Source organism: Girardinichthys multiradiatus, chromosome X, assembly GCF_021462225.1.
Source record: "Girardinichthys multiradiatus isolate DD_20200921_A chromosome X, DD_fGirMul_XY1, whole genome shotgun sequence".
In the NCBI taxonomy this organism is placed as follows: domain Eukaryota; kingdom Metazoa; phylum Chordata; class Actinopteri; order Cyprinodontiformes; family Goodeidae; genus Girardinichthys; species Girardinichthys multiradiatus.
This window is the reverse complement of record NC_061817.1, coordinates 35,513,253-35,539,276: the sequence shown is the minus strand read 5'-3', so window position 1 is coordinate 35,539,276 and position 26,024 is coordinate 35,513,253. Positions and strand designations below refer to the sequence as shown.

At 39.9% G+C, this 26,024-nt stretch overlaps 1 protein-coding gene across 1 annotated transcript in view; it reads left to right on the top strand.

The window, feature by feature from the left end:
• The first annotated feature begins 5,587 nt into the window (after nucleotides 1–5,587).
• LOC124862256 (voltage-dependent calcium channel gamma-2 subunit) overlaps nucleotides 5,588–26,024 on the top strand; it is a 94,714-nt gene continuing 74,277 nt past the window's right edge. The window contains exon 1 of the mRNA XM_047356074.1: nucleotides 5,588–7,198. Within this exon, the coding sequence (XP_047212030.1) occupies nucleotides 6,973–7,198 (226 nt within the window). The 5' untranslated portion in view covers nucleotides 5,588–6,972. The remainder of the gene's footprint in view (nucleotides 7,199–26,024) is intronic.

Below are 26,024 nucleotides of genomic sequence, written 5' to 3'. Positions count from 1 at the left end.
ATAGATAGATAGATAGATAGATAGATAGATAGATAGATAGATAGATAGATAGATAGATAGATAGATAGATAGATAGATAGATAGATAGATAGATAGATAGATAGATAGATAGATAGATAGATAGATAGATAGATAGATAGATAGATAGATAGATAGATAGATAGATAATAGTTCTTAGCACCAGTCCATAACAAATGTCATCTAAAGGTACTCTATTTGGCAAAAAGGTCCAATAATTATCCAGAAATACATAATCAAATCAGACCAATCCAATTAAAACCCCGTCAGATACACAGACTCAAATTCAGTTGCAGTTAGGTTGAGTTTATGATGCCAAATGGTTAAAAGCTGATTATCTAAGGAAACCCAACCAACTGCATTGAGTCGGTGACTTTGCAGTGCAGCGTGAGCCAACCTTTTTCACGATTATGATCACTGACTTACAAAAACCCTTTGCTCTCCTGCTGACTTCATCTGGCCAGCTGGATTCTGTGGTCTTGTCTAACTGAACCATTTGTTTAGCAATTAGAGTGTCTTTCTCAAAACAATAGGTTGGTTACTTAAATTAATGAATGTTTTTTGACCTTTATAACTGTTGTTGTACCGTTTTGCTCATGCTGAAACCAGCTTTATTATGACATGGGCCCCTAATAGGAGATAGTTGTAAAATCTCTCTGCTTATACGTGACAGAAAGAACAAAGCCAAAAGGATAAAAGACAGTAATAAACAATCAAAAAAGCCATAAACTGTCAGGTACAACCAGACACAGAGTTAATATCAGCAACTAAGTCATATAAACTGGCTTTATTGAACATTAGATCTCTGTCAAGAAAATAATTTTTAATTAATGACTTCATTACTGACCACGATCTTGATGTTCTGTTTTTAACAGAAACATGGTTACATGAATTTAATGAAGCTCCTATTCTGATAGAGTCGACGCCTCAATTTTTTTTGTGAGAGCAGACAGCAAAGAAAAGGTGGAGGGGTGGCCACTTTGTTTAAAGATTTATTAGAGTGTTAAAAAGTATTTCTGGGCAAATTTGACTCTTTTGAATATTTGGTTCTCCAGGTAAAGAGCCCGGTCCAAACAATGTTCTTGAATATTTACAGGCCTTCTAAGTCCAAAACAAACTTTTTCAGTGATTTTAATGAGTTTTTATCTGTGATATGTGTTGATTATGACTGTTTAATTATTGTGGGAGACTTCAACATTCACTTGGACAATCCTGAAGACAGAAGTACAATAGATCTATGTGACACTCTTAGAAATGTTGGTTTGACTCAACATGTTAAACAGCTAACGCACAAACAGGGACATATTTTGGACTTGATCATCATTAAGCGTCTAAACATTTCCAAGGTGTCTGTAACTGATGTTGCTCTATCTGACCACTTTTCTGTTATTTTTGAAAGCATCATCTGCAATGACTCAGTTTGCCAAAGAGACATTATAAGAAAACGCATCTTTAAGGACGGTGCTGCTGAAACCTTTGACCAGATTTACTCTTCTACCTCCACTTTGCCCTGTAACACTGTAGATGAGCTGGGAGATAACTGTCATTCTAAAATCTCGAACATCATTGATTCAATTGCTTCAATTAAAGTGAAAGTCGTTTCTGGGAAGAAAATGTTTCCGTGGAGAAGTGCTCCACCAGTCAGAAGTGAAAAAAAGGAGTGTCGAAAAGCTGAACGCAGGTGGAGAAAGACTGGACTCCAGGTTCACTATATTATCTATAAAGAGAGACTATACAGATATAACCTACAACTGAAAAATGCAAGGGAATCTTTCTTTTCTGAGATCATCAGCAAAAACATTAACAATGCTCATGCATTATTTGCCACGGTCGACAATTTAACAAACCCTCCTGTAACTGTAGCATCTGAACTCCACTCTACCAGGTTCTGCAATGAATTTGTTAACTTCTTCACTGAAAAAACCCAAAAGATCAGAAGGACAGTCAGCACATCCACATCAACTCCAGGACCAATGTTGTCTCCAACTAAAACTGATTTTGACTAAATTTCCCATTTCACCAAAAAAACTATAAAATCTTAGAAGAAATCGTACAGCAACTAAGCTCTTCTTCCTGCTGTCTCGATGTTTTACCCACAGCTTTCCTTAAGAAAGCTTTGTCTGTAATAACATCTGATTTAACACAAATAATAAACACGTCCCTTTTGTCAGATGTTTTCCCCCAGGCCCTAAAAACAGCAATTATCAAACCTCTATTGAAAAAGAGCAATTTGGACAAGCTGCTACTACAGAACTACAGGCCTATATCAAACCTCCCTTCATCAGTAAGATTATTGAAAAAGCTGTGTTTCAACAGTTAAACAACTTCCTAACAATGACCAACCGCTTCGATGTCTTCCAGTCAGGCTTCCTGCTCACCACAGTACAGAGACGGCTCTTGTCAAGGTGTTCAATGACATCCGTATAAATGCAGACTGTGGAAGAACCACAGTGCTGGTATTATTGGACCTTAGTGCAGAATTCGACACTGTTGATCATTTTATTAGAGCGCCTGGAAAACTGGGTCGGCCTTTCTGGTACAGCACTCAATATATATACATATGTATGTATATATACTGTATATTTATATATGGTGATGTTGTATGTATGTATGTTGCTGACGTTTAAGGTTGAAGTGGTGCTTCCCATCAGGTCTCTTAAAGTACCACAGGACTCAGCCCCAGCCCAGGAGCTGTCATCTACGAGGAGCAGCTGCAGGACACATAGAGCAGAGCTGTAGGCTTTACATGTGTTTGATGTGTGTGTGTGTGTGTGTATGTGTGTGGGGGAAGGTGCATAGGGACATTCATGTCAAAATGCTCACTCAGCTGCACTCTGTGAAGCGCAGACACTCGAGGATCAGGGTCGAAATGCTGCTGACATGGCAGTGTCCTCACACGCAAACATACTACAAAACATCAACTGGACATACAGAAAAGTATCTTAATGTTGTCCACAACCAACGAATTTATTTCTCCTCCTGGGATTACATAGTTGCACATGGATGATTTACTCACTGACATCTGCTTCTCATGTCAGTTACTGTCAGGACTCTGGGTTTTATTAGAAAATGTAAAGAAGAAATAAATAATGATTTATCTTTAGATGACATGAAAGCATTTAGTTCAGATAGGATTCCAGCTACAACATTTAAGATATGATGGGTGTTAGAGTGTAAGAAGCTGAGCCCAGAGACACATAAACAGATCACAGTTATAGAAAAAATCTGTCTAAATTGAGAATGCATTTATCTTTGTGGTGTAAAAAACGGAGACCATGATAAATAATTTTAAATGTTTTCCCACCTTTAATGGGTTATATATCCTTTCAAGTTAAACAGTTTCTCTGTGATAGCCCTCAGAAACATCTGGATAGGGTTCAGAGGCTGGACTGAAACAATGAATGACTTCACAACATCCTACAGTATGTGTGCATGGAGAGAACATGCAAAATTTACAGAGAAAGGATTCAGCTGGAGCCCAGGAGTTCAATAGAGATACAATAGTTCTATTGTGTGTGTATTTTCACAGATTCAGATAAACATATATTTTTGAATGAACGCCATTTTTATATGCCAATATAACATACAGTTTACTTCATAAACCGTTCAAGTATCATGTTTTGATGTCTCATCATGGTATGAAGTCAAAATCACAGTGTTACTAAGTGCTGAAGTGAGCAGAAACCCACCTGTCCAAACATGTTTGACCGGAGCTCCTCTGCTATCTGACATGTGCACCCTTTTTTTTTTTTTTTTTTTTTTTGCAAAGGATACCTGCACAGTCAACTTTTTCTGACACTGCTTCAGGACGGCACTTCCATCCCCATCACAGTTGGGTCTTGTCCCACATCTAACAGAGTGACAAAATGTTTTGGATTCACATTACAGCAATGATGTTTGGTCTCTGCTCAAAAGGTGACATAGATACTGGTTAATGCTTTATGTATCAGTCATGACTGATATGGTGACTAATTCATATGACGTTTAAGTTTTAAGTACAAGAGCAGACAAGCAGAAAGATGTTTGACAAAACCCTCATAATGACATTCATAATTTGGCTGCTTTGTCCCCCATTGATTTTTCTGTCTACATACCTGACTATTGCAGGATCTTGTGCAGCTTAGGCCATGATTTGGCTCTGTGATTCAGATGGTCTGTACAGATCAAAATAGATATGAGGCTTGAGGCCACGAAGATGCCAAGTTTGCTCAGCAGCGTCTAACAGACCCGTGTCTCCTTTTTTATATGGAACCACTGGTTCTGGAATCCATTTAGGGATGGATGGATGGATGGATGGATGGATGGATGGATGGATGGATGTGTAGCAGCCAAGAAAAGCCTGATCAGTGCACTTCTATTTCATGATATTGATTTTTTTTTCAGTTCAATGTAAATTTGTCAAATATTTTGTGACTCGAGTTGTATTTTGTTGCTTTTTTAATGTGCCCTCGAACTATCAAATAAGTCACTAAGCAGAAATATGCGGAGTTTGATCCTTACAGAATATTTTTAGTTGCAGTTATGAAACAGTTTGATATTTACTCGCATTAATGAGACAGAACATTCTGTTCCAGCAGTACCAGGAAGCCATTACACACATTGCACTTTTATGTTTATAGTTGGAATAAAAGGTACATAAGTTATTTTAACTATAGTTGGAGTACTGTCACATTTATTTGTGAGTATATTTGTGTAACTTTAGATGTAAAGTAATTTTAAAAGAGGACATTTGATCTTTTCTGACTCGTTGCATTTAAGATGCTTTGGCATCAGAGGGCGACAAACTCCACAGAGGGGGAGCTGCAGGGAGCTGTCTTTTCAGCACCACAGGTTCACTCACTGTTCTGATTAAAACAACGCATTAATAGATCAAATATCTGTCGTTAAAAGAAATACCCTTAAACGGTATTATTAGATCAAGTATTCAAGGCATGATTAAAGGCTGGTTTGCGCTGCAAATTAAGTCTTGACATCCCTGTCCTTCTGCGCATCTTATTATCATTAAATATAGACTATAGACTAACGAAATGTAAACTGTAGCCTGAACATTATTTCGCAGGGTGAGAGCGAATAAATTAAGAGAAGTTGGATGTGCTTCGGGGGAGAGGACGGGAGAGACCGCTGCAACAATTGGACCGGTCGATAATAACGAGGCAGAAATGCGAAAATCTCATCCTGCACGCACAAGGGCAGCTCAGTATTCCACCATTTAAGAAAAGTGAAAAGGTAGAGAGAGAAAATCACACAAAGAGACATCTTTAATGTCTTTCCAAATGCGAGCCTTCATAGCTGCATGGATTTCAATGTGAGGCCCCAGAAAACTAACCTGCAGCATCCAGAGCTGCTTCTGCAAACTGATATCACTCAGCATCCGTGCAAAGGCAGAGAGAAGCCGAAGTGAGCGTCTGAACGCTTGCACAGCGCCGCTCACGCTCACATCGTGACAACACCGGCGCTGTCTGTGGACCTACGCGTCTCCCTCTCCTGATTGTGTAATATAGATTTTTTTTTCTCCTCTCTTCCTGCAAAGCGACCAAACCTGCATCCGAGAGCGCAAAGGAGAGAAAGGAGCAGAGGACGAAGAGGAGGAGGAGGAGAAATCAGAGGGGGGCATTGCAACGTTCATCCGAGCTCTTTTTTTCTTCCCAATACATGGCGCAAGGGCTACTACACCAACGGGACTGTCCTGGGTGTGATCCTGCCACGGTGAATTTGGATACCCAAGCAGCAGCAGCAGCAACAGCGGCGGCGGCGGCAGTATCAGCACCATCCTCCTCCTCCTCCATCAGCATCCCCGGCTGCGGCGGCGCCCACACCGACTCTTCGTCCTCCTTCTTCGTCTGCCGGCTCTATGTCGAGTGATGGTCGGCTTGCCTTGTTGGATGCTCCCCGCTCTCTCCGGATCTTCGACGACCGAGCTTCCACTGACCGTAGACCCCCATTTTCGGCGGAAACCTGCCCAGAGCTATAAGGCTCCATATGGAAACTGGAGATCAAAATTTTAGAAAAAAGGAAAATCTGAGCGGTTAATTTTTTTTTTCATTCGTATTATTTCTTGTATTTTATGTGACATTTCGTTTTCTGGCCTGCTAATGAATTAATTTTATGGTTAAGCCTTGATTTCCTCACCCCACAGTGTTGATTTGTAAAACGATTTTCCTGTTACAAAACACCCAAGGAAGAGATTTTATTTCCACGCAGGACTTGAATCAACTCATTTGTTTAATCTCTTCTGTTAAAATGAGACGAATGCCTTCCGTCATTCGTTTATGACCCTTAACCGACTAACAAAGCCCTCTAGAATATAATTATTAATAATTGCCTACTAATATTCCTCTGTGGACTAGCTTTGGATCTGGATTCTAACAGTAAACGCAGCGTTCTAACCTTTGACTAAACTAATATTGAACTGTTGTACTGTAAGCCTGCCATTACCCTCATCATCTCTGCTCCATCTGAGCTCATCCAAATTCAGCTCTAACTTTGATAAACTGGCTGTCCTCTTTTTTCTGGGTCTACAGAGAGCAAACCATCTCTCTAGTTTCTCTATCTTTAATTCAGCCTCTTCAGGCTCTAACTGATCTGGAGTGTTATTAATCCACATTTGCAGCTTTTGTCGCTGCAAGTGTCTGTAGTGTGGGCTACCTCTGCAGCTACAGGCCATCATTCGTGTCTCCTTGTTGCATTTTTTTAGTGGAAAAGTGAAAGCTTCCAAAGAGGAGAGACATTTCTGCCTCTTCCTCTCCGTTTACCCAAATAAACCCACAATTTATTTAGATTTTTCTCTTTTGAGGTCCTCACCCAAACGCAACCATAAGGTTCCTACCGCATCCTCCTCCTCCTTCCTCCCTCTCCTTCCGCTCGAGTCTAGCCCGTTTTTTCGGTTTGGTTTGGTCCCGCAAATTTTCAAATATTTACTTCCTGTACATCAAAAGGAAAGGGGGTCCCCCTTTCATGGAATGCGGAAACATGGGTCTGTTCGACCGCGGAGTCCAGATGCTGCTGACCACGGTGGGCGCCTTCGCGGCCTTCAGCCTCATGACCATCGCGGTTGGCACGGACTACTGGCTGTACTCCCGCGGCGTCTGCAAGACCAAGTCCATGAGCGAGAACGAGACCAGCAAGAAAAACGAGGAGGTCATGACCCACTCGGGACTGTGGAGGACGTGCTGCTTGGAAGGTAAGAGTAAGCTCTCTGTCTCCGTCTTTTTGCTGCTTGGAGCTTAAAGCTTTCCAAGCCTGCGGACTGTGAGGCTGCACTCACAGTTTCCTCTTTCATGCAACTAGTAGTTAAGGATGCAATCAAACTTCTGCGATGTTTTAACCCTCACGCTGTGTAAATATTGACCCAAATATCAGCAATTCAATGCACTTGCAAAAATAACATATGCACCAGAAATTCATTTTGTGGTGAAATCTAAATATTAATCTGGATTGTAAACATTCATCATAGAGACACCTTCAAATATAATACACACAGGAGGATAACTAGGATGCTGGTAAGAAACTAAACATGAAGAGGATGGAACTAGTGGAAATCTTTGAGTTTTTTCCTCCTTGAAATCTAAAAACCCAGCAAAGAAAATCTATTTTAACATAATTTTAAGGACTCAGACAACTGTTTATCTGCAAGAAGAGAGTAAACTCTCCATTCCACCACATCGTATGTTTCTAGTTTGAAGAATATTGGTTCCTTAATTTTTACCATGAGCTATTGGATAATTTCAGTTTTCCATGCTTTAAAATAATACAAATTTTATTTATGTTTCCAAAGTTTTGGGGAATTATTACAAGTTTATTAAACTAGTGAGGAAGAAACTGAAATTCAGCGACACATCAAGGAATAAAATCTTTTCCCTTTGAATAACCTTCCACTCCTATCTGTGCATTAACAATCCAGTCTGACAACGAAAAGTCATGTTTCAGTTGCAACTTGGGATAAGTTTTCAGCAACTAAACACAAATGTTTGTGGATCAATGAAGCAGAACCCATCAATCCTTGGGAAGTTAACTCTCCACTAGTAAAATGAAATAGTTTAAAATCTTAGATTGTTGAAAAAAAATTACATTTCTAAACTTTTAAAACCATTTTTAATTTATAAAACTGCAAGATGAGTAAAATGAAACTGACAGGGCTAACAATGAAAGTTGGGAAAATTCCTGATTAGTAGAGTTTATTTCAAGTTCTTTATCTCAGTTAGTGAAACAAGTCAGTGGTTGGACTTATTAAAGCAATCTGAAACTGCGTATTTAGTCAGTTTAAATAATGAAATAGGAATTCATTGTCTGATTTATTGTCTGAGAATTTCTCTGATCATACCCTAATTAAGGAAAGCTGCAGGTGATCTGCACCTCTGAAGCTGTTGTGAGACATGGTTGGCAGTTTGGACAGTTCTTCGAACTAAAAGTATCAGGCTAGAGTTGCAGTGCTGTTTTCCTGGTTGTTTGGGGCTGATCTGCCTGATCACCATGACCAAAACTAGCTGTCATGTGACCTCTGACCTTCACTCAGGACTTTCTAAGACGCCTCACCTCCTGATCTCAGGTTTCCACATGACCTGCAGAGTCTGCCTTGTCAGATGGAGGAGATGTTTCCTGCCATAGTACTGCGGAGAGACTTGGGAGGAGGCAGACTTAACCTTGTGAGCCTTTAGAGTTTCAGGACTTCTCTTCCTCTGAGCCGCAGGATCCTAAATGACTCAAATTTCCCTGTTTATGCTGCCAGGAATTGTTTTTGTTTACATGCATTTATTTTAGACCACAAGCTATTATGATGAACCAGCCTGTTGTGATTATGAATCCGAAAATATTATTTAATATTTTATCAAATAATATTTCGGTTTGTTAAGGGTTGTCCCGTGAATACCAGCCCAGTAAGGCGATGGTTTTAGGACAAAATTGAAAGGGATGAGCCAATCTCTGACATTATTGAACAGCAAAACTCTGCACACCCATGGAATGAATTCACACAATTTCTTAAAATACAAGAATTTATTAACAAAAATAAGTCAACTCAAAGTCAAACATATTTCAATCAACAAACTCTTTACTATGCTAAAACAATCCAACTAAACTACCAAGCAGAATTAAAGAATTACGAAGACTAATGGACTATGTACAATATAAACAAGTTGATTAAAGATGATTGAAAATCATAACCAAAAAGAGTGATGCAACATTACCATGCAATGTTTATGTTTGAGAACCAAGGATTATCTTGAAGAATCTGGAAGTGAAGTTAAGTTAGTTTTGGAACCAACTTAGGAATAATCAGCAAACGTTTAGACAACCATTCACAATGCAAGATCAGTTAAAATATTATTTTATTAAAATAATGTTTTAAAGAATGATCTGCTGAATGAAACTAACCTTCTTAATGACTAATTCTCAACGCTGCCTTTACTTATTAAAATAATATTCAAATAAATATTATTAAGGAAATGATAAAATATTTAAGGAAGTGTTTTGGAAAAGAGCCAAATCTTTCTGGAGAAATGGGGCTTAATGGTGTTTACTTAGTTATCAGATTTAGTAAAATAATGTTTAGGGACACAATATTTACTGGCTTGAAAACTAACAACCTTTCTGGGTAAACATTCTTTAGCAGGCAAGCACGTGTTCTTAGCTGTTAGCAGTGAAAGCTAACAAAGAAGCTGATAGCTTAGCACCAGAATCAAACACACACCTTTAAAAATACCGTCAATAAAAGGGTTAAAATGCATAAGCACGGACGGCGCATTATGATCAATCTTCTGTGTTTAAAATCACCCTCTAAATAAAGTTTGTCTTAACTTTAAAAACACACAAACACAGAGCACAAAGCTGAGCACGTGTGCTGCAGATAGTCTGCTAGGACCAAGATAGCTGAGTCCAACACAAACAAAATCAAATTTCATAAAATGAAAAACGTTTAGATCATTTCATCCTAAATATCTCTGCCCAATCCCTAACCTCGTTTGAATTGTGTTGAGGAGGAGTTGTCCGGGCGACGACGACGTTTGAAGAAAGCTCTGTGAACAAAGGGTTAGCTTCAGCTAACCTCCGGAGCAGTGGCTGGGCGGCCCGTTCTGTCCGCTGACCACACTGCATGTTACCACAGTGATGCGGTCCTCCTTCTGATCGGGAACACAGTTGGTTTCTGCAGGCCTCGGAGAGAAAGTCAAGCCAGGCTTGTACCTTAATTCCCGTTCATGAACGAATCTACCGGATACACAGACAGTGATTCATTTGTACTTATTTTAGTGCATATGATCGATCTTATGACACTCTCAGATCCAGTTGAAGAGTTTATGTCTTTTTGCCAGCAAAGAGACATTCGTGCGCTGGGTCTCTCTGTCCAGGTCCCTGTGTGACCGGCGTAGAAGAGGCAGGATGTAGCAAGAGCGGTGCTTTTATTTGGACAGTGACGTCACAGGAAGTCCGCAGTTACCCCATTTCCTGGCTGTGCCGGAAGTAGGTTATTGCAATTTATTTTGAAAGTTCCAGGAAAGTTTGTACTGGCCTATCATGTTGTAACCATGGCTGTGGTCCCAACAAGCCTAAGCATCCAGAGATCGGGTGGTCAAGGTCTCCACCTTCGTCCGCTGCCTGATCCTCTTTACACTGGTCCCTCATGGTTCCCCCTACAGGTGGTGGGCCCACTAGGGGATGGCCTCGCGAGGAGCATCCCAGCCACCAGGTGCTCTCCAATGAGACCTGGCTCCAGGGTTGGACCCCAGCTCCGCCGTACTGGGCAATATCACGTGCCTTGATTTTGTGGTCCCAATGAAGGCATCTTGAACCGCTCTTTGTCTGAGCCGTCACCGACCGTGTCCCTCATGGTGCCCTGTGGGGGGTGCTCCAGGAGTACGGAGTCGGGGGCCCTTTATTCGGGGCGATCTGGTCTCTGTACAAGGAGTTTGGTCTGCATTGCTGGCACTAAGTCGGACTTGTTGCCGGTGCATGCTGGACTCCGGCAGGACTGCCCTTTGTCACTGGTCCTGTTCTAGGATTTCTAGGTGCAGCCAAGGGCCGGAGGGGGTCTGGTTTGGGAACCAATGGATTTTGTCTCTTCTTTTTGGAGATGACGTGGTCCTGCTGGCCCCTTCTAGCCAAGACCTACAGCCTGTGGTTCGCAGCCAAGTGTGAGGCGGCTGGAATGAAGATCAGCTCTTCCAAGTCTGAGGCCATGGCTCTCGACCGGAAAAGGGTGGCTTATCCTCTTCAGGTTGGAGGGGAGTTTGTGCCTCAAGTGGAGGAGTTTAAGTATCTCGGGGTCTTGTTCACGAGTGAGGGAAGAATGGAGCGGGAGATCGACAGACGGATCGGCGCGGCTGCCGCAGTAATGGGGGTGCTGTGCTGGTCTGTTGTGGTGAAGAGAGAGCTGAGCTGAAAAACGAAGCTCTCGATTTACCGGTCAGTCCACGTTCCTACCCTCACCTATGGCCATTGTGATGATGTAATAATATGGGTGTTTGTTTTTGATAGAATTATAAATTATAGAGCTTAATGTGAATTGTTCCAGTCGATTGTGTAGCTATGGGGTGCAGTCAAAATCTATTGTTTTATAGCTGATAGGTTTTAAAACAAACTGATCTCTGCCCACAAGTCAGCACTGAATAACATCCCTACACAAGCAGAAACCCAGTTAGGTTGTATTCTTCCTACAGACACTGGTCAACATAGCATTAGCTAAAAAACAGTCAAAACTGGTTTTATTTGAGGCCTGACCTGCCGATCTTAATCTTATTTCTAAAGACCACAGCAGTTAGATTTAACAAACATTGACCATTAAAGCAAAAACATGTTGCAGGTTGTTTGATTAGCATAGTAGTTTTGAATCCAACATGAAAGGATCCCCCTTTATGCATTGAAGCCTATGTCCCAAGGGTATTTAGTAAACAGTAAAAGGAATAAACCTTTTCAGCAGATGAAGTCCTTGGCTTGACCTAATCAGGGGAAAACTGGTTGACTTTGATGACTGGCAGACAGATTGGTGCAACAGTTAAGTAAAACAGTGAGTGAGCCACACCAAACAGAATAGGCTGTGCAGACGCTCTATACAGGACTATTTCCAACTGATGGGAGTATGTATATAACGGCATAAAAAGTCCATATTTCATTTAAAAAGCATTTAATCAAACCAAGTTATCATCATGACCTTATAACAGAATAGTAAGAGTACACAAACAGACAATGATCTTGCTATGTTGAGAAGGATTTGCTCTTGAGAAACTGCCCTGATTCAAAGCAGGGTTGCAGATTTCTTTTGCCCCCAAATGTTGCTTTGTACTGGCAGTCATTTGTCGCATTTCCTCTGAGTTTGTTGCTAAAGTGGAGCTGCATAGTTGTGCTTGTTACCTGTATGGATGCTGTCTCAACAAACATAAACCAGATAGTTGTACTCCTTTTACAGGATCTGTCCTTTCTTATTATCAAATAGACTAATCATCAAAAAGCCAGCCATTTCTGTAGCTGTTTTCCTAACAAAACTGAGGATTTAGTAGCTGTAATGGTGAAAAAACATTGCACAAAATGGGCTTAAAGACCGGATCTCACTGAAAATGTACATGCAGTTCAAGACTAAACTATACAGTGTTGTGGAATTTTCTTATCAAAGTGGGTAGAAGTTGACTCATAACAAGAGAAAATCCGGACTTTGTCTTTTTAAGTTTTATTCAAAGGCATTCAGCGTTTGAAGACCCTGACGCTGAGGTTAGTCAGTGAAACAGAGCCCCGAACAACATTTACACACAGTATTTATACCAGAACATGACAGTGTTATCTCAACTTCAAAGAGTCTGTGTTTTACGACCCCAAACCTTTCTCGGGTTCAGAGGTGAGAAGGTTACCTAGGAACAACCATCTACTCTCCCCGAGGCATCACCGTAACAAATGTCCTTAACCATTAAACTTCTGATAATGGCTTTTACAGCTTCCTCCTCTAACACAGATGTTCCCTGGAGTGAGGTAAACCAAAGGTCATACACTTTGGAACACTTAATAACAGAATTTCCATCACAACAGAAAATAAAAAGCTCCATCAGCTATATTGAAGTGATCTGTGGAATAATCAGCGATATACTTTACACATAAGTCTGTAATAGGTTGGTTCTATGCTATCAGTCTACCTCAAGCATGTCTGATGTGCTTTTACTTTTTCACTTTTTTTTTACTCAAAAATTAAATAATTGAGCTGTTTTGTTTTTGAAATTTTTGTCACAATATTTGGAAGTGCTAAATCTTCTGTATCATATGTAGAGAAAGGTAGAAGCTGAAAAATAACGAACCTTTCCTATTGTACAGACAGCAAAATACCTTTTTACAACCAAATAAATGTTTCTTACTTTTAGTTAAAGAATATTGAACATTTACTGCATATAGGTACTGTAAATGGATAATGACTTATACTCTATAGAACAGTACAACACAAAGAATAGACTTATATTCAGTTCTCAGTGCTGAGCAGCAGGTTGATAAGGGAAGTTGTTATTTTTCACAATCTCTGTCAGCTTTATATGTAAATAATTTCCAGGTGTCAAAATGACGCAGTGATTGTGATCGTTCGCTGATCCCTCTACATATTTTTAAGCAGAAACTTTATGAGTTATGACTCACTCATCACAGGCATGCATGTGATATTAGTTTGCCGCTTTTAATTATTTAATTGAACTCTTTTTCCAGGGTGAAATTATTATTAATCATTAAATTATTAATAAAAAAACAAACAATATTTGGGTGTGCAATCAATCAATCAATAAATGTGTGAGCAATTGTTTTATTGAATGCCTCTTAGCAAGTTCTAAACGACCTCCTTCTCCATCTCCTTTGTGCAGTGCACCAGTACCAATGGTAGCAAAACATCCCCAGAGCATTGTGCTGCCACTACAGTGCTTGGCATTTGATACAGCGGTCTTAGCTGTGAAAGCCTAAATGGCTTATAAATGGCTCAAAAAGATGTTCTCGGTTCAGAATATATAATTCTCCTTAGATTTTAACTAAGTTCATTGGATTTTCCAGTTGGTCTGAGTATTGTTCAATCAAATAAGCACTGTCAGACAAGTCATTTTCAATTTTGCAAAGAGAAGCAACTGTGTCCAGTCAATCATGATCACTATAGGCCTTGTTCTTATCAAGTTAAAGTACACAGCACCACTTATTAAAGATTTAGGTGAATGTTTGTATATATTTGAGCCTGTGTGAATTACAGAAAATCCACAATAATTCAATATTGTGCAATAGCTAAACATTTTTTTGCACAAAGATTAACCTGCAACAGAAAAGCTTTATTAGCAGCTCAGGTTTATATCTGATCATCATGTTTACACCTGAGCTGTTTCTGAGAAGCTCATCAGGTATCAGCAACACAAACTGTACTTTCACTTAGCTTAATGTGTTAGACAATGCAGTCATTACAGCGGTGCTCGAAGGATTAATCACAGCTGGAGTGTAATAGTGAAAGTGACCGGTCTTTATCCAGGCCAAGTCGTTATCTAACCAGCAAACAAAACAGGCTAGAGTCAGGATGACATCAAAACACTTCACACTTTCAGCTCACTGGGTTTCTGGGCACTGCTTTTGTATCAGCACAATGAGCCTCTTCCTTTGAAGTGAGTGTGCATTTAGGCAGGAAATAAACCCAGATTTGTCATTTGTGATTCACAGATGATCTGCAGCCCTGAAGGGGGAACAGGAGTGGAAAATCAGGGACAATGCATTCACTTACCAGGGTTAGATTCATTTAAATTCTAATTCAAAAGACTTCCTGTGCAGGAAATTGGGACTTAAAAAGCAAGTACACCTAATTATTAGTAGTTTACGCTTTTTAAATAAAAGAAAATGCACGGAAACAGCTGGAGAAAACATGATGATAATCAGGCGACTTGCTGCAATTTCAGTCAAATCGAGTTGAACATTTCAGATGGTAATTAGGCGTCAGTTTGCAGCTGAGTGCCAGGACGACTAGTATTCATCTCCCCTCTGGCTCTTCTTGAATTAAGTTTTACGAGTAATCAGGCAGTGATTGGGTTATGCAGATAGTTGAAGCAGTTCTTTGGTCCTCATCACAGAAGTGAACTGTGTTTTGTGTCGAAACGAGACCACATATCACGTTTGTAGAGAAGTCCCAGGTGAGTTTTTATGATCAGCATCCAGAGAGGAGAAAACTGGAAATATTGATGCTAAGCCCTTTTAAACAATGACCTTTGCTCCACTCACCTATAATCAAATCAACACAATTATCCCATTTACACAGTATGTAAACCACACATTTCCATATTGGTACAATAACCACACTAGTTTAAATATAACACTGCTGTCAAACTGTTTCCTGTTAGCTTCACAGCATATTTGCCTAAGTCATATGACTTATGCTATGAGGCTAATGATGAAAACATTTAGAATAAGATAACTATGTGATTCTAAACAGGAGGAAATTAAGGCAGTATTGGTTGAACATGAAGTTCTGACATGTTTACGAGGTAAACATGTTGTTTACAATGCAGTCCCGTTTTGAATAGTGTGTATATATTAGTATCAAGAGTGTGGGATTGCTACATCAGGATGGGGTACATCTCTTGTCTTGTCTTCATCATCACGGGTCAGATAAAACGTTTTTCTGTCTAAGGAAACCCAGCAGATTGCATCCAGTCAGTGACTTGCAGCATTCACTCCTCCTGGATGAGCATGTAGAGACAGTGGACAGTCACTGGCGTTGACTTTGCAGCAATCCCTCATACTGAGCATGCATGTAGCGACAGTGGAGAGGAAAAACTCTCTTTTAACAGGAAGAAATCTCCAGCAGAACCAGGCTCAGTGAGCGGCCATCTGCCACGACCGACTCTGGGTTTGAGAGAACAGAGCAGAGACACAAAGAGAACAAAGAAGCACTGATCCAGGAGTCCTTTCTATGGGAAGGGAAAGTAAATGTTAATGGATGTAGCTCCTTTAGTTGTTTCATCTAGAAAGAAAGAACAGATAAACTCTGAGCCAGTTTTCAAGGTTAGAGTCAGAAAGAGAGCATATACAGTTAGTTACAGTTAAGCTCAGTCAATTGCCATGTCTAGGAGAGAGAAAGAGTTAAACACTGAAAGACAGGGCCTTGTGGATCATCGGTAGAGGGTGAGCATTAAGTTATTTCCAGCAGAAGCTCTCCAGAAAGGTGTCACAGGTAGACACAGAGCCAAGCCAGGTGTAGCTTCTTGGAAGAGAAAAGAGAGAGAACATAAAGTTAAAAGCTAAAATAACAGCAAATAATGCAAAATTGGAGAGTAGTGTGAGAATGTAGCGAAGAGACTGAAAGTGGTCATTATGTCCTCCAGCAGCCTAAGCCTATAGCAGCATAACTACAGAGATAGCTCAGGATAACCCAAGCGACTCTAACTATAAGCTTTATCAAAAAGGAAAGTTTTAAGCCTAGCCTTAAAGGTAGACAGGGTGTCTGCCTCACGGACTAAAACTGGGAGCTGGTTCCACAGGAGAGGAGCCTGATAACTAAAAGATCTGCCTCCCATTCTACTTGTAGAGACTCTAGGAACCACCAGTAAACCTGCAGTCTGAGAACGAAGTGCTCTGTTAGGAACATATGGACCGATCAGATCTCTGATGTATGATGGAGCTAAATCATTAAGGGCTTTATATGTGAGGAGGAGAATTTAAAATTCTATTCTGGATTTAACAGGGAGTCAATGAAGGGAAGCTAAAATAGGAGAAATATGATCTCTCTTTTTAAATTTCATCAGAACTCTTGCTGCAGCATTTTGAATCAGCTGAAGGCTTTTAACTGCATTTTGTGGACATCCTGATAGTAAAGAATTACAATAGTCCAGCCTTGAAGTAACAAATGTATGGACTGGTTTTTCAGCGTCACTCCTGGATAGGATATTTAAAATTTTGGCAATGTTCCGGAGGTGAAAGAAGGAAATCCTAGAAACCTGTTTAATATCGGATTTATAAAGCCCTTAATGATCTAGCTCCATCATACATCAGAGATCTGATTGTTCCATATGTTCCTAACAGAGCACTTTGTTCTCAGACTGCAGGTTTACTGGTGGTTCCTAGAGTCTCTAGAAGTAGAATGGGAGGCAGATCTTTTAGTTATCAGGCTCCTCTCCTGTGGAACCAGCTCCCAGCTTTAGTCCGTGAGGCAGACACCCTGTATACTTTTAAGGCTAGGCTTAAAACTTTCCTTTTTGATAAAGCTTATAGTTAGAGTGGCTTAGTTTATCCTGAGCTATCTTCCTTATTTTTTACCTCCGTCTTCTTCCCTCCCTGTTGGTTGGAGTAAGGGGTAGTCAGGTTTAGCCTAAACCGGCTCAGTTATGGTTGAGGTGCAAACACACCCTCCATTTCTGCTACCTGTATGACCCCTTCTCTTTTCCAATGGTTATAATCAGTCTGACAAAGGGAGGTATCCCAATCATTGTGGTTTTTAGTATAACAATGACCATCAGTGGGACCCTTTGTGGGGTGCCTTGAGACGACATTGTTGTAAATAAGCGCCGTTTAACTAAATAATCTGAACTGAAACTATCTGTGTAGTTATGCTGCTATAGGTTTAGGCTGCTGGAGGACATAACGACCACTTTCACCCTTTTTGCTACATTCTCACACTACTCTCCAATTTTGCATGTTTGCTGTTATTTCAGCTTTTAACCTTGTTTTCTCTTCCTAGAAGCTACACCTGGCCTGACTCTGTGTCTGCCTGTGACACCTTTCTGGAGAGGGGAATTGTCCGAGCTTCTGCTGGCAACAACATAATGCTCACCCTCTACCGATGATCCACATAGCCCTGTCTTTTAGTGTTTAACCCTTTCTCTCTCCTAGACATGGAAATTGACTGAGCTTTTACTGTAACTAATTATATGTGCTCTCTTTCTGACTCTAACCTTGAAAACTGGCTCAGAGTTTATGTTCTTTCTTTCTAGGTGAAACGACTAAAGGAGCTACATCCATTAACATTTACTTTTCCTTCCCATAGAAAGTACTCCTGGATCAGTGCTTCTTTGTTCTCTTTGTGTCTCTGCTCTGTTCTCTCAAACCCCCAGTCGGTCGTGGCAGATGGCCGCTCACATTGAGCCTGGTTCTGCTGGAGGTTTCTTCCTGTTAAAAGGGAGTTTTTCCTCTCCGCTGTCGCTACATGCATGTTCAGTATGAGGGATTGCTGCAAAGTCAACACCAGTGACTGTCCACTGTCTCTACATGCTCATCCAGGAGGAGTGAATGCTGCAAGTCACTGACTGGATGCAATCTGCTAGGTTTACTTAGATAGAAAAACTTTTTATCTAATTTGAATAAAATGCTAACACCGACTGCACTGTTCAATTGTTAGGATTAATTGGAATGTATGTACCTGACTGTTGTGAAGTGCCTTGAGACAACATGTGTTGTGAATTGGCGCTATATAAATAAAACTGAATTGAATTGAAAATTGAAATGACATGTCCTGGTCAAAAGTAACACCAAGGTTTTTTACTTTATTATCGGAGGTCAATTTAATGCCATCCAGGTTAAGTGATTGACTAAGCAGTTTCTTTTTTTAAAGACTCCGGTCCAAAGACGACAACTTTGGTCTTGTCTGAATTTAGAAGCAGAACATTTAAAGTCATACAAGGTTTTATGTCTTCAAGATATGCTTGTAGTCTATCTAACTGGTTGGGCTCATCAGGATTCATGGATAAGTAAAGCTGAGTATCATCAGCATAACAGTGAAAATTTATTCTATGCTGCCTGATAATTTGACCTATTGGAAGCATATATATAGTAAAGAGAATTGGCCCAATTACTGAACCCTGTGGTACTCCACAATTAACCCTGGACTTTAAAGATGATTTATCATTTACATGAACAAACTGGAATCTGTCAGACAGATAAGATTTAAACCAGCCTAGTGCTGTTCCCCTAATCCCTAAAGCATATTCCAGCCTTTTTCAAAGATACTTTATTGATCCCGGATGGGAAATTAGAATTCCAGTACAACCCATCCAAACATACATCATGACACAGGACAAGGGGGGGACAGGTCACCGAGGCTTTGATGCCCACTCACAGGTGCTGCCCTTGCTAGATGAGAAAAGAGGCCACATTAGGTAAGTAGGGAAAAAAATCATATTTCACACTTTATCCTTAGCAGGATACAGTTTGAGATTGCAAAAAACCTCAGCACAAAGAAGCAACAGTTGACAAAACAACATCATGCCGGGATCGGTGAAGGTGGTGTGAGGGGTGCATATGTTTATCTTGAGCATGTGTGTGTGTGCAAGTGAGAGTGTGCAAGTAAGTCCATGAAGCACTGTCCCAGAGGCCATTGTCCTTGATGGTTCGTTGGAGTGTTCATCAACCGACCACAAAGTTCTGAGCAGGTCCACAGATGTCCTCAGGGAAGGGAGGGGGCAGAGGGAGCAGAGCATCATGTTTACATAACTTCCAGGAGAAGTTGAAGATAGCCAGCCATCAAGGCCATGCAGGGGAGCCAGATTCAGAAAAACAATAATTATTTGGGTTAGGCTGACTCTTAATTTTCCGTCAGCCTTGAGAGTCTCGCTGGTGCTTCTCAAAGGCGAATCCAAACAGCCAAATTCCTGGTCTTTCTGCCAGATCCGAGCGAACAACTTTCTCCAAGATTTATCCCATTTCACCCCTGAGTCCAGGAACCGCAACCTCCCTGCGATCCTCTGTAAGGATCACATCCAGTCTGCGATTCAGCTCACGTAACATCTCAGTCTGAGTGTTGATCGCTCTGAAGATCCCATCACACATGCCAGGCAGCCTTACAATGGCCAGAACAGCTGCTGACATTCTCCGAATTTCTCGATATGCCAGGTAACCGCTGACTCCAAAAAGCAGAAATCCTGATATCAAACATCCAATTATATACACATCTTCCACATCCTCGACTGACATTATCGACAGACACACAATCCTCCACTTCTGCCAGGAGTCCATCATGTATCCGGAGAAAAATGTCCCGTCCGGGCAAGTGGGCTCTCCCGACCCCTGTCTTCTCGTCGAGAAAAATTGATCAATTGCATTGAGAGACCAGCTGACCAATTAAGAGAATATTATGGTCGAGTGTATCAAATGCAGCACTGAGATCTAACAGAACCAGTACAGACACAAGCCCATAATCAGAGGCCATAAGAATATCATTAGTGACTTTCAGCAGAGCTGTTTCAGTGCTATGATGAGCTCTGAAGCCTGATTGAAACTCTTCAAACAGGTCATTGCTATGTAAATGTTCACACATTTGATTAGCAACTATTTTCTTAAGAATTTTAGATAAGAATTGAAGATTGGATATAGGTCTGTAATTTTTCAAGTCATCTCGATCAAGCGAAGGTTTCTTAAGTAAAGGTTTAATTACAGCTACCTTAAAAGCCTGTGGTACATATCCATTTACTAAGGATAGATTAATCACATCTAAAATGGAGCTGGTAATCAGAGGGATCACTTCCTTAAATAATTTGGTTGGGATTGGGTCTCACATACAAGTTGAAGGTTTAGATGAAGCTAATATTTCTGATAACTCAGGAAGCTCCACAGGATCAAAACAGTTCAAACACAGATCAAGTTCTACAGTTACTTCCAATGTTGTCTCGCTTGCTGAGGATGAAGTAATCATCTTCGGGAGTATGTTAAAGATTTTATTTTTAATAGAATCAATTTTATTTAAGAAGAATCCCATAAAGTCATGACTGCTGAGAGCTAAGGGAATGGATGGCTCAACAGAGCTATGACTCTGTTTAAGTTTAGCAACTGTACTAAAGAAAAATCTACTAGGATTATTCTTGTTCTCTTCTATTAATGATGAGAAATAAGCTGTTCTAGCTTGGCGAAGTGTCTTTTTATACAAAAGTAGGCTATTTTTCCAGATTAAGTAGGAATCCTCAAGGTATGTAGAGCGCCATTTTCTCTCCAATTTTCTAACATTGTGCTTTAAAGTATGCAGCTCTGAATTAAACCAAGGAGCCTGCCTCCTGTGAATAATTACCTTCTTTTTAAAGGGGGCTGCATTGTCTAATGCACCATGCAATTATGAAGTAACACTATGAACAAGAGAATCAATTTGTGAAGTGGAAGAAACAAAATTATTGCCCTCCACTGTGTTTTTCTGTGATAATGATTAAATTAAAAGTGGAACAGATTCTTTAAAGGTTGTTACAGCATTGTCTGATAATGATCTAGGATAATGACATTTTCTTTCAGGTGTGGAGTACTCGGTTAAATTAAACTCAAAGGTTATTAAAAAATGGTCAGACAGGACAGGGTTATGAGAAAATATTGTTATGTCTTTACACTCAATGCCATATGTCAGCACAAGGTCCAGAGAATGAAGACAAAGGTGGGTACACCTTTTGTTTTGAGCAATGTTAATGTTAATGTTTTGAGCAAAGGCAATTGAGTTTAAGATAGCATTAAACGCTATATTTAAGCTATCACTTTCAGTGTCAACGTGAATGTTAAAATCCCCCACTATAATAACCTTACCTGTATTTAACACTAAATCAGATAAAAGGTCTGAAAACTGATCTAAAAATTGAGAGTAAGGGCCTGGTGGACGGTACAAAACAACAAACAGAAGTGGTTTTAGTGCTTTGCAATTTGGATGAGGAAAACAAAGGATTAAATATTCAAAAGAGTTATTAATTGGTTTTGGACTAATCAATAAATTGGACTGAAAAATGGCTGCTACTCCTCCTCCTCGCCCAGTATTTCAGGTCACAAACTAGCAAAGTATTTAAAGAGAGAGATCTTATGTTCAGTAAGCCACATTTAATTGTTTTATTTTTATTTTTAGTCTGAGTTGTGTTTATTTTTATGAGATTTTCATGATTTCCTCCTTTTAGATTATTTTTTAATGTATTCAATTTTGGCCGTGGGGTAATGGTGGGTAGCAGTACAAAAGCTGCAGAGAGGAGTGTTAAACTATGATCCTGCTTCCTGGTCTGGTTGCTGCAACATTCGAGCCACAGTTACACCAGTAATGTTGGTAAATGGTAAATGGATGTTTGTGAGCTGCAGTGCTCATGTAGCCTGGTGTGTGGAGATCAAACTGTTGATGCTACAAAGCTTGCAGCAATGCACTGTAATGCATTGTAAAGCATTATTTTCCTATGGGATCATGTTTTTCTATGCCACTGAAACGGAAGCATATCGAGGGTATCAGAGTAACACCCTCAGCTGTTCTGCATGGCGATCTGTCTAATTTAGCCAGTTCTTAAAAAATTGTGATCACTTTTATCTGTAAATTATTATTTTACTCTTAATCAGATAAATAACAATGGTGATATTTCTATTTTCTACAGAGCCATATTGTTTGGACTGGCAAAAAATCAACTATTGTACTGAAAGCTGGGAGCAGTACTTCGAAAGCAACAATGGATTATAATATTTAAAACTCTAAAGGTGGTTTTGGTTTAATCAGCAAAACTTTAGGGCAAAAAAAGAACATTAACACTGAACTTTACAAGATTAAAAAGTCAACAGGTTGGCAACAGAACAACACAAACTCATTGTTTAATATTGCCAACTGCAGCCACTGCAAACACTGTGGGTTATTTTATTTCACTAGATGATGCTTATAAAACTGTTTTGAAGCCATGTGTGTAACTCCAATTTGCGCTGTGCTTATCCCAATCAAAGCTCAGAAATGTCGGTCCGGTTTGTAAACAGCCTTTAGAAACACCAACAGTTGTTTGTAACAGTTTTTATAAATGAAGTAAGTGATATTAAGAAAACTGTTTGCCAGAATAAAATGACAGTTAAGATCTCTGTAATTAAGCTGTCATTTTGTTCTGGGATCCTATCCAGAAAAGCAGAATACAACAGATGGATCAAAGTTTATTGAAAGAGATGTTTTTAGTGATGTAATAATGAGGCTCCATGCTGGTTTCTTGGTTGATTAAAAGCAAAATTAGCCCCTTTTTCACCAAAACTCCCAGAATTTAAATAGTTGGCCCCGTATTCATAAAGAATCGTAAGACGAAAGTAGCTCCTAAGAATGTCATTTTCCGAAAAAGATTTTTCCTAGACTCTTCTCTTGCTAAGATAAAAGTTTTTCACAATAGAACCTAATAGAACTCCTAAGGCAAAAAACTGTTAAGGGTAGTGAGGAGGACTTTTAGTTAGCCTAAGAGTGTCTCAAGCAGAGACGATGGTGGAAAGACAGAGACAGACAGACAGACAGATAGATCGGAGAGATACTCTGAGGTAATCTGAAAGTCCTTCCCCCTGACCAGGACATTTTATCTGGGAAAGGGTGGACCCAGGAAGTTGAAATAACTTGGGTAAAATTGTGTCGAAACACGTGGAGGGCTTTTAAAATCCCTGGTAATAGTTGAATGTCCATGCAAAAGGGGCTATTGCTGTGCTTTATTTAAAACCAATTTAAGAACCAGCTCTAAAATCTGCCCAGGTAAGCATTGACTTAGGTAAAGCAATTATTAGGTAAAACATTAAACTACATCCAAGCTTAGAAGTTACTTTTCAGAATTTTCTCTGAACCTTTCTCTGAACCTTTTCAGAACTTACCAGGAAAGTTCTAGAGAACTTCCAGAGAAGTAACTGATTAAATTCCCGGGTACTTTCTTGAACTTACTTTCCAAAATTAACAGCACACTATTCTGGAACTTACCCAGTGCTTTCTTTGTGCGTATTCTCCTAGAACTTTCCTAAACCATGGTGGGTACTTTCCTACAAAAAAAAAAAAACTACTGGGTAGTTCATCGGAAATCATTTTTTAGTTTCCTGGAACTTACTAGTTCATTTGAATGGCTGGACTGTATTACAAAGTGTCTGATAACTTGCTACTTTCCATGAAAGTACATGATATGCCACTGGCCACTACAGGTTACCTTCTCAGAACCTTTCTTCAGGACTGGGATGTACAACTTAGAGCTAACAGAATCCTGGCAACAATAATAATCCTTTTAGCTTATCAAGTATATGATCGATGATAAGCTGTTTATAATTCAGGTTGTCAAGGTTCGGGCAAAAACCGTCCAAACGTCATTCGTGATCCTCAGGCCTTCCTTTACCTATGTTTGGTCTTGAAAATGTCCAACAGTTCTGCAGTTTACCTGCAGAATTAAAGAAAAATAATGTTGTATTTAAATTCAGAGCAGGATCAAGTCCATTATGAACTCATGGTGTCTGTCACCAACTTGAGTAATCCTCGTCACAAAGACACAAACTAAAGCAGTAACTTCACTTATCCAGCTTGTTTTTATTCTAATGGTATAATGTGACAACAAAAGGAAACATTTGTTTTACTAATTTCAGTTTTATGACAGCAAGCTGAAAGGAATCAGTTATGCAGCTCCTTTCAAGGTCAAAAGAGGCACATTGGTGTAAATTACTCTCTGGGGAGGGAACTCTTGTCCTCAGACTCCTGAGATGTGATTGGTTCCTACAGTATCAGATGATTTGCATTGCAGCCATTAGAGGGACCCTTTTAAGTAGAACAATGACATAACTACACTCTACATCACTGCTCAATTACTGATACTGTCATCCTACAAGCTGCATTGATTAGTAATAATAGATTTATTATTAGGTTTCTAAAGCAAACAGTTCATCAAACCTGATCTCTGGGTTTAAGGTTGTTCATTAATTCACAAACTGATTCTAACTATAGATATAGAGGACATGATTAGGCTTTCTTTTATATACCAAACTATTACTATAATTGTGAAACAGCAAATTTCACAACTCCTTATTTTTGTTCCCAGGGGATGTAATGCAAACAAAGAGTTCTGCAACCATGTTTTCAAATGCGTAGATCTGAATGTAGTCTGGGTGCAAAAACAGAGATTCAGCTGGTTAGGCATGTGTGGGGCCCAAACCAAATATGTATTTTTTTGATGAATTGGCCCCCGGAGGCCGTTGCTCCTCCGTCCTATATGAGATGCCTGTAAAAGACAGCCCCCTCAACCTCCCACCCCTACCCTCTGCCAGGTGTGTTGCATTGCTAAGCGGAGGCATTTGTCTTCATTATAGCCCCACCCTCAGGCTCCGCAGTGATCATGGAGGCTTTGGAGAGAAATGTTGGAATTCATAAAGAAGGTGGCCCACCACAGTTACTGATGTTTTATGGTTTTTTAATTTTTAATGAGGCAAACTTGTCACAACAGCCTATTGTGCTCCCTGCGTCCAAATTAGACACACCTTACAGTGCCATGCATATAAAAAATGATGAAAATGCTTGTATATATATATATATATAATTTTTGACCCATCAATTGTTCCCACGCATTTTTTATCTCAAACGTCATGACTTTCCCAGCCTCAAATTATTAGAGCTCCATTTTCTAGTTTTCTTTTTACAAATACAAAATTTCCCTTTGGATCTATTGCAGATAGCAGTGGTCAGGCTTTAAGCCTGGAAGCTTGAAAAACAAATGATGGATGGATGGATGGATGGATGGATGGATGGATGGATGGATGGATGAATGGATGGATGGATGGTGGATGGATGGATGGATGGATGGCGTATTATCTTTCAATTTAAATATTAACAGTGAGAAAGGAGAATCTCATACTTTAATAAAATGCCTACGGCTTAATTTCGGCCTCCCACAGCTCCTGTCAATCAGTCCGAGCATCCCACCTCATGACTTTATGTAGAAGCTTGTGGGCACAACAATGTAATGCACATTCATGCATCAAAAAATACATGTGGGACTATGTTGTGTGGATGCTTGAATGTTGGGAGAGGCCTGATGCTATTGAAGCAGATAAGAGCAAAGCAGAGCAGCAGGATTAGTCTCATAGTCCAATCAGATAAGGATTACCCAGCTGGAGCTTGCCCACCCAGGCTAATGCCCAGTCCCTGAAGAGGCATTATGCTGTATTATGACACCAATTCACCAAACATCCAAATTATAGTTAAACGTTAGGGCAAAAAGAAAACAGATTCAAGGACACTTGTTGGAGGTGAAAGTGAGCCTTGTTTCCTATGTCAGTGTCACTGCTCTGGGCTGCCTCTTCTTTCATCTGATAACAGCCTGTGTAAAGTGAGTGAGCTCCATTAC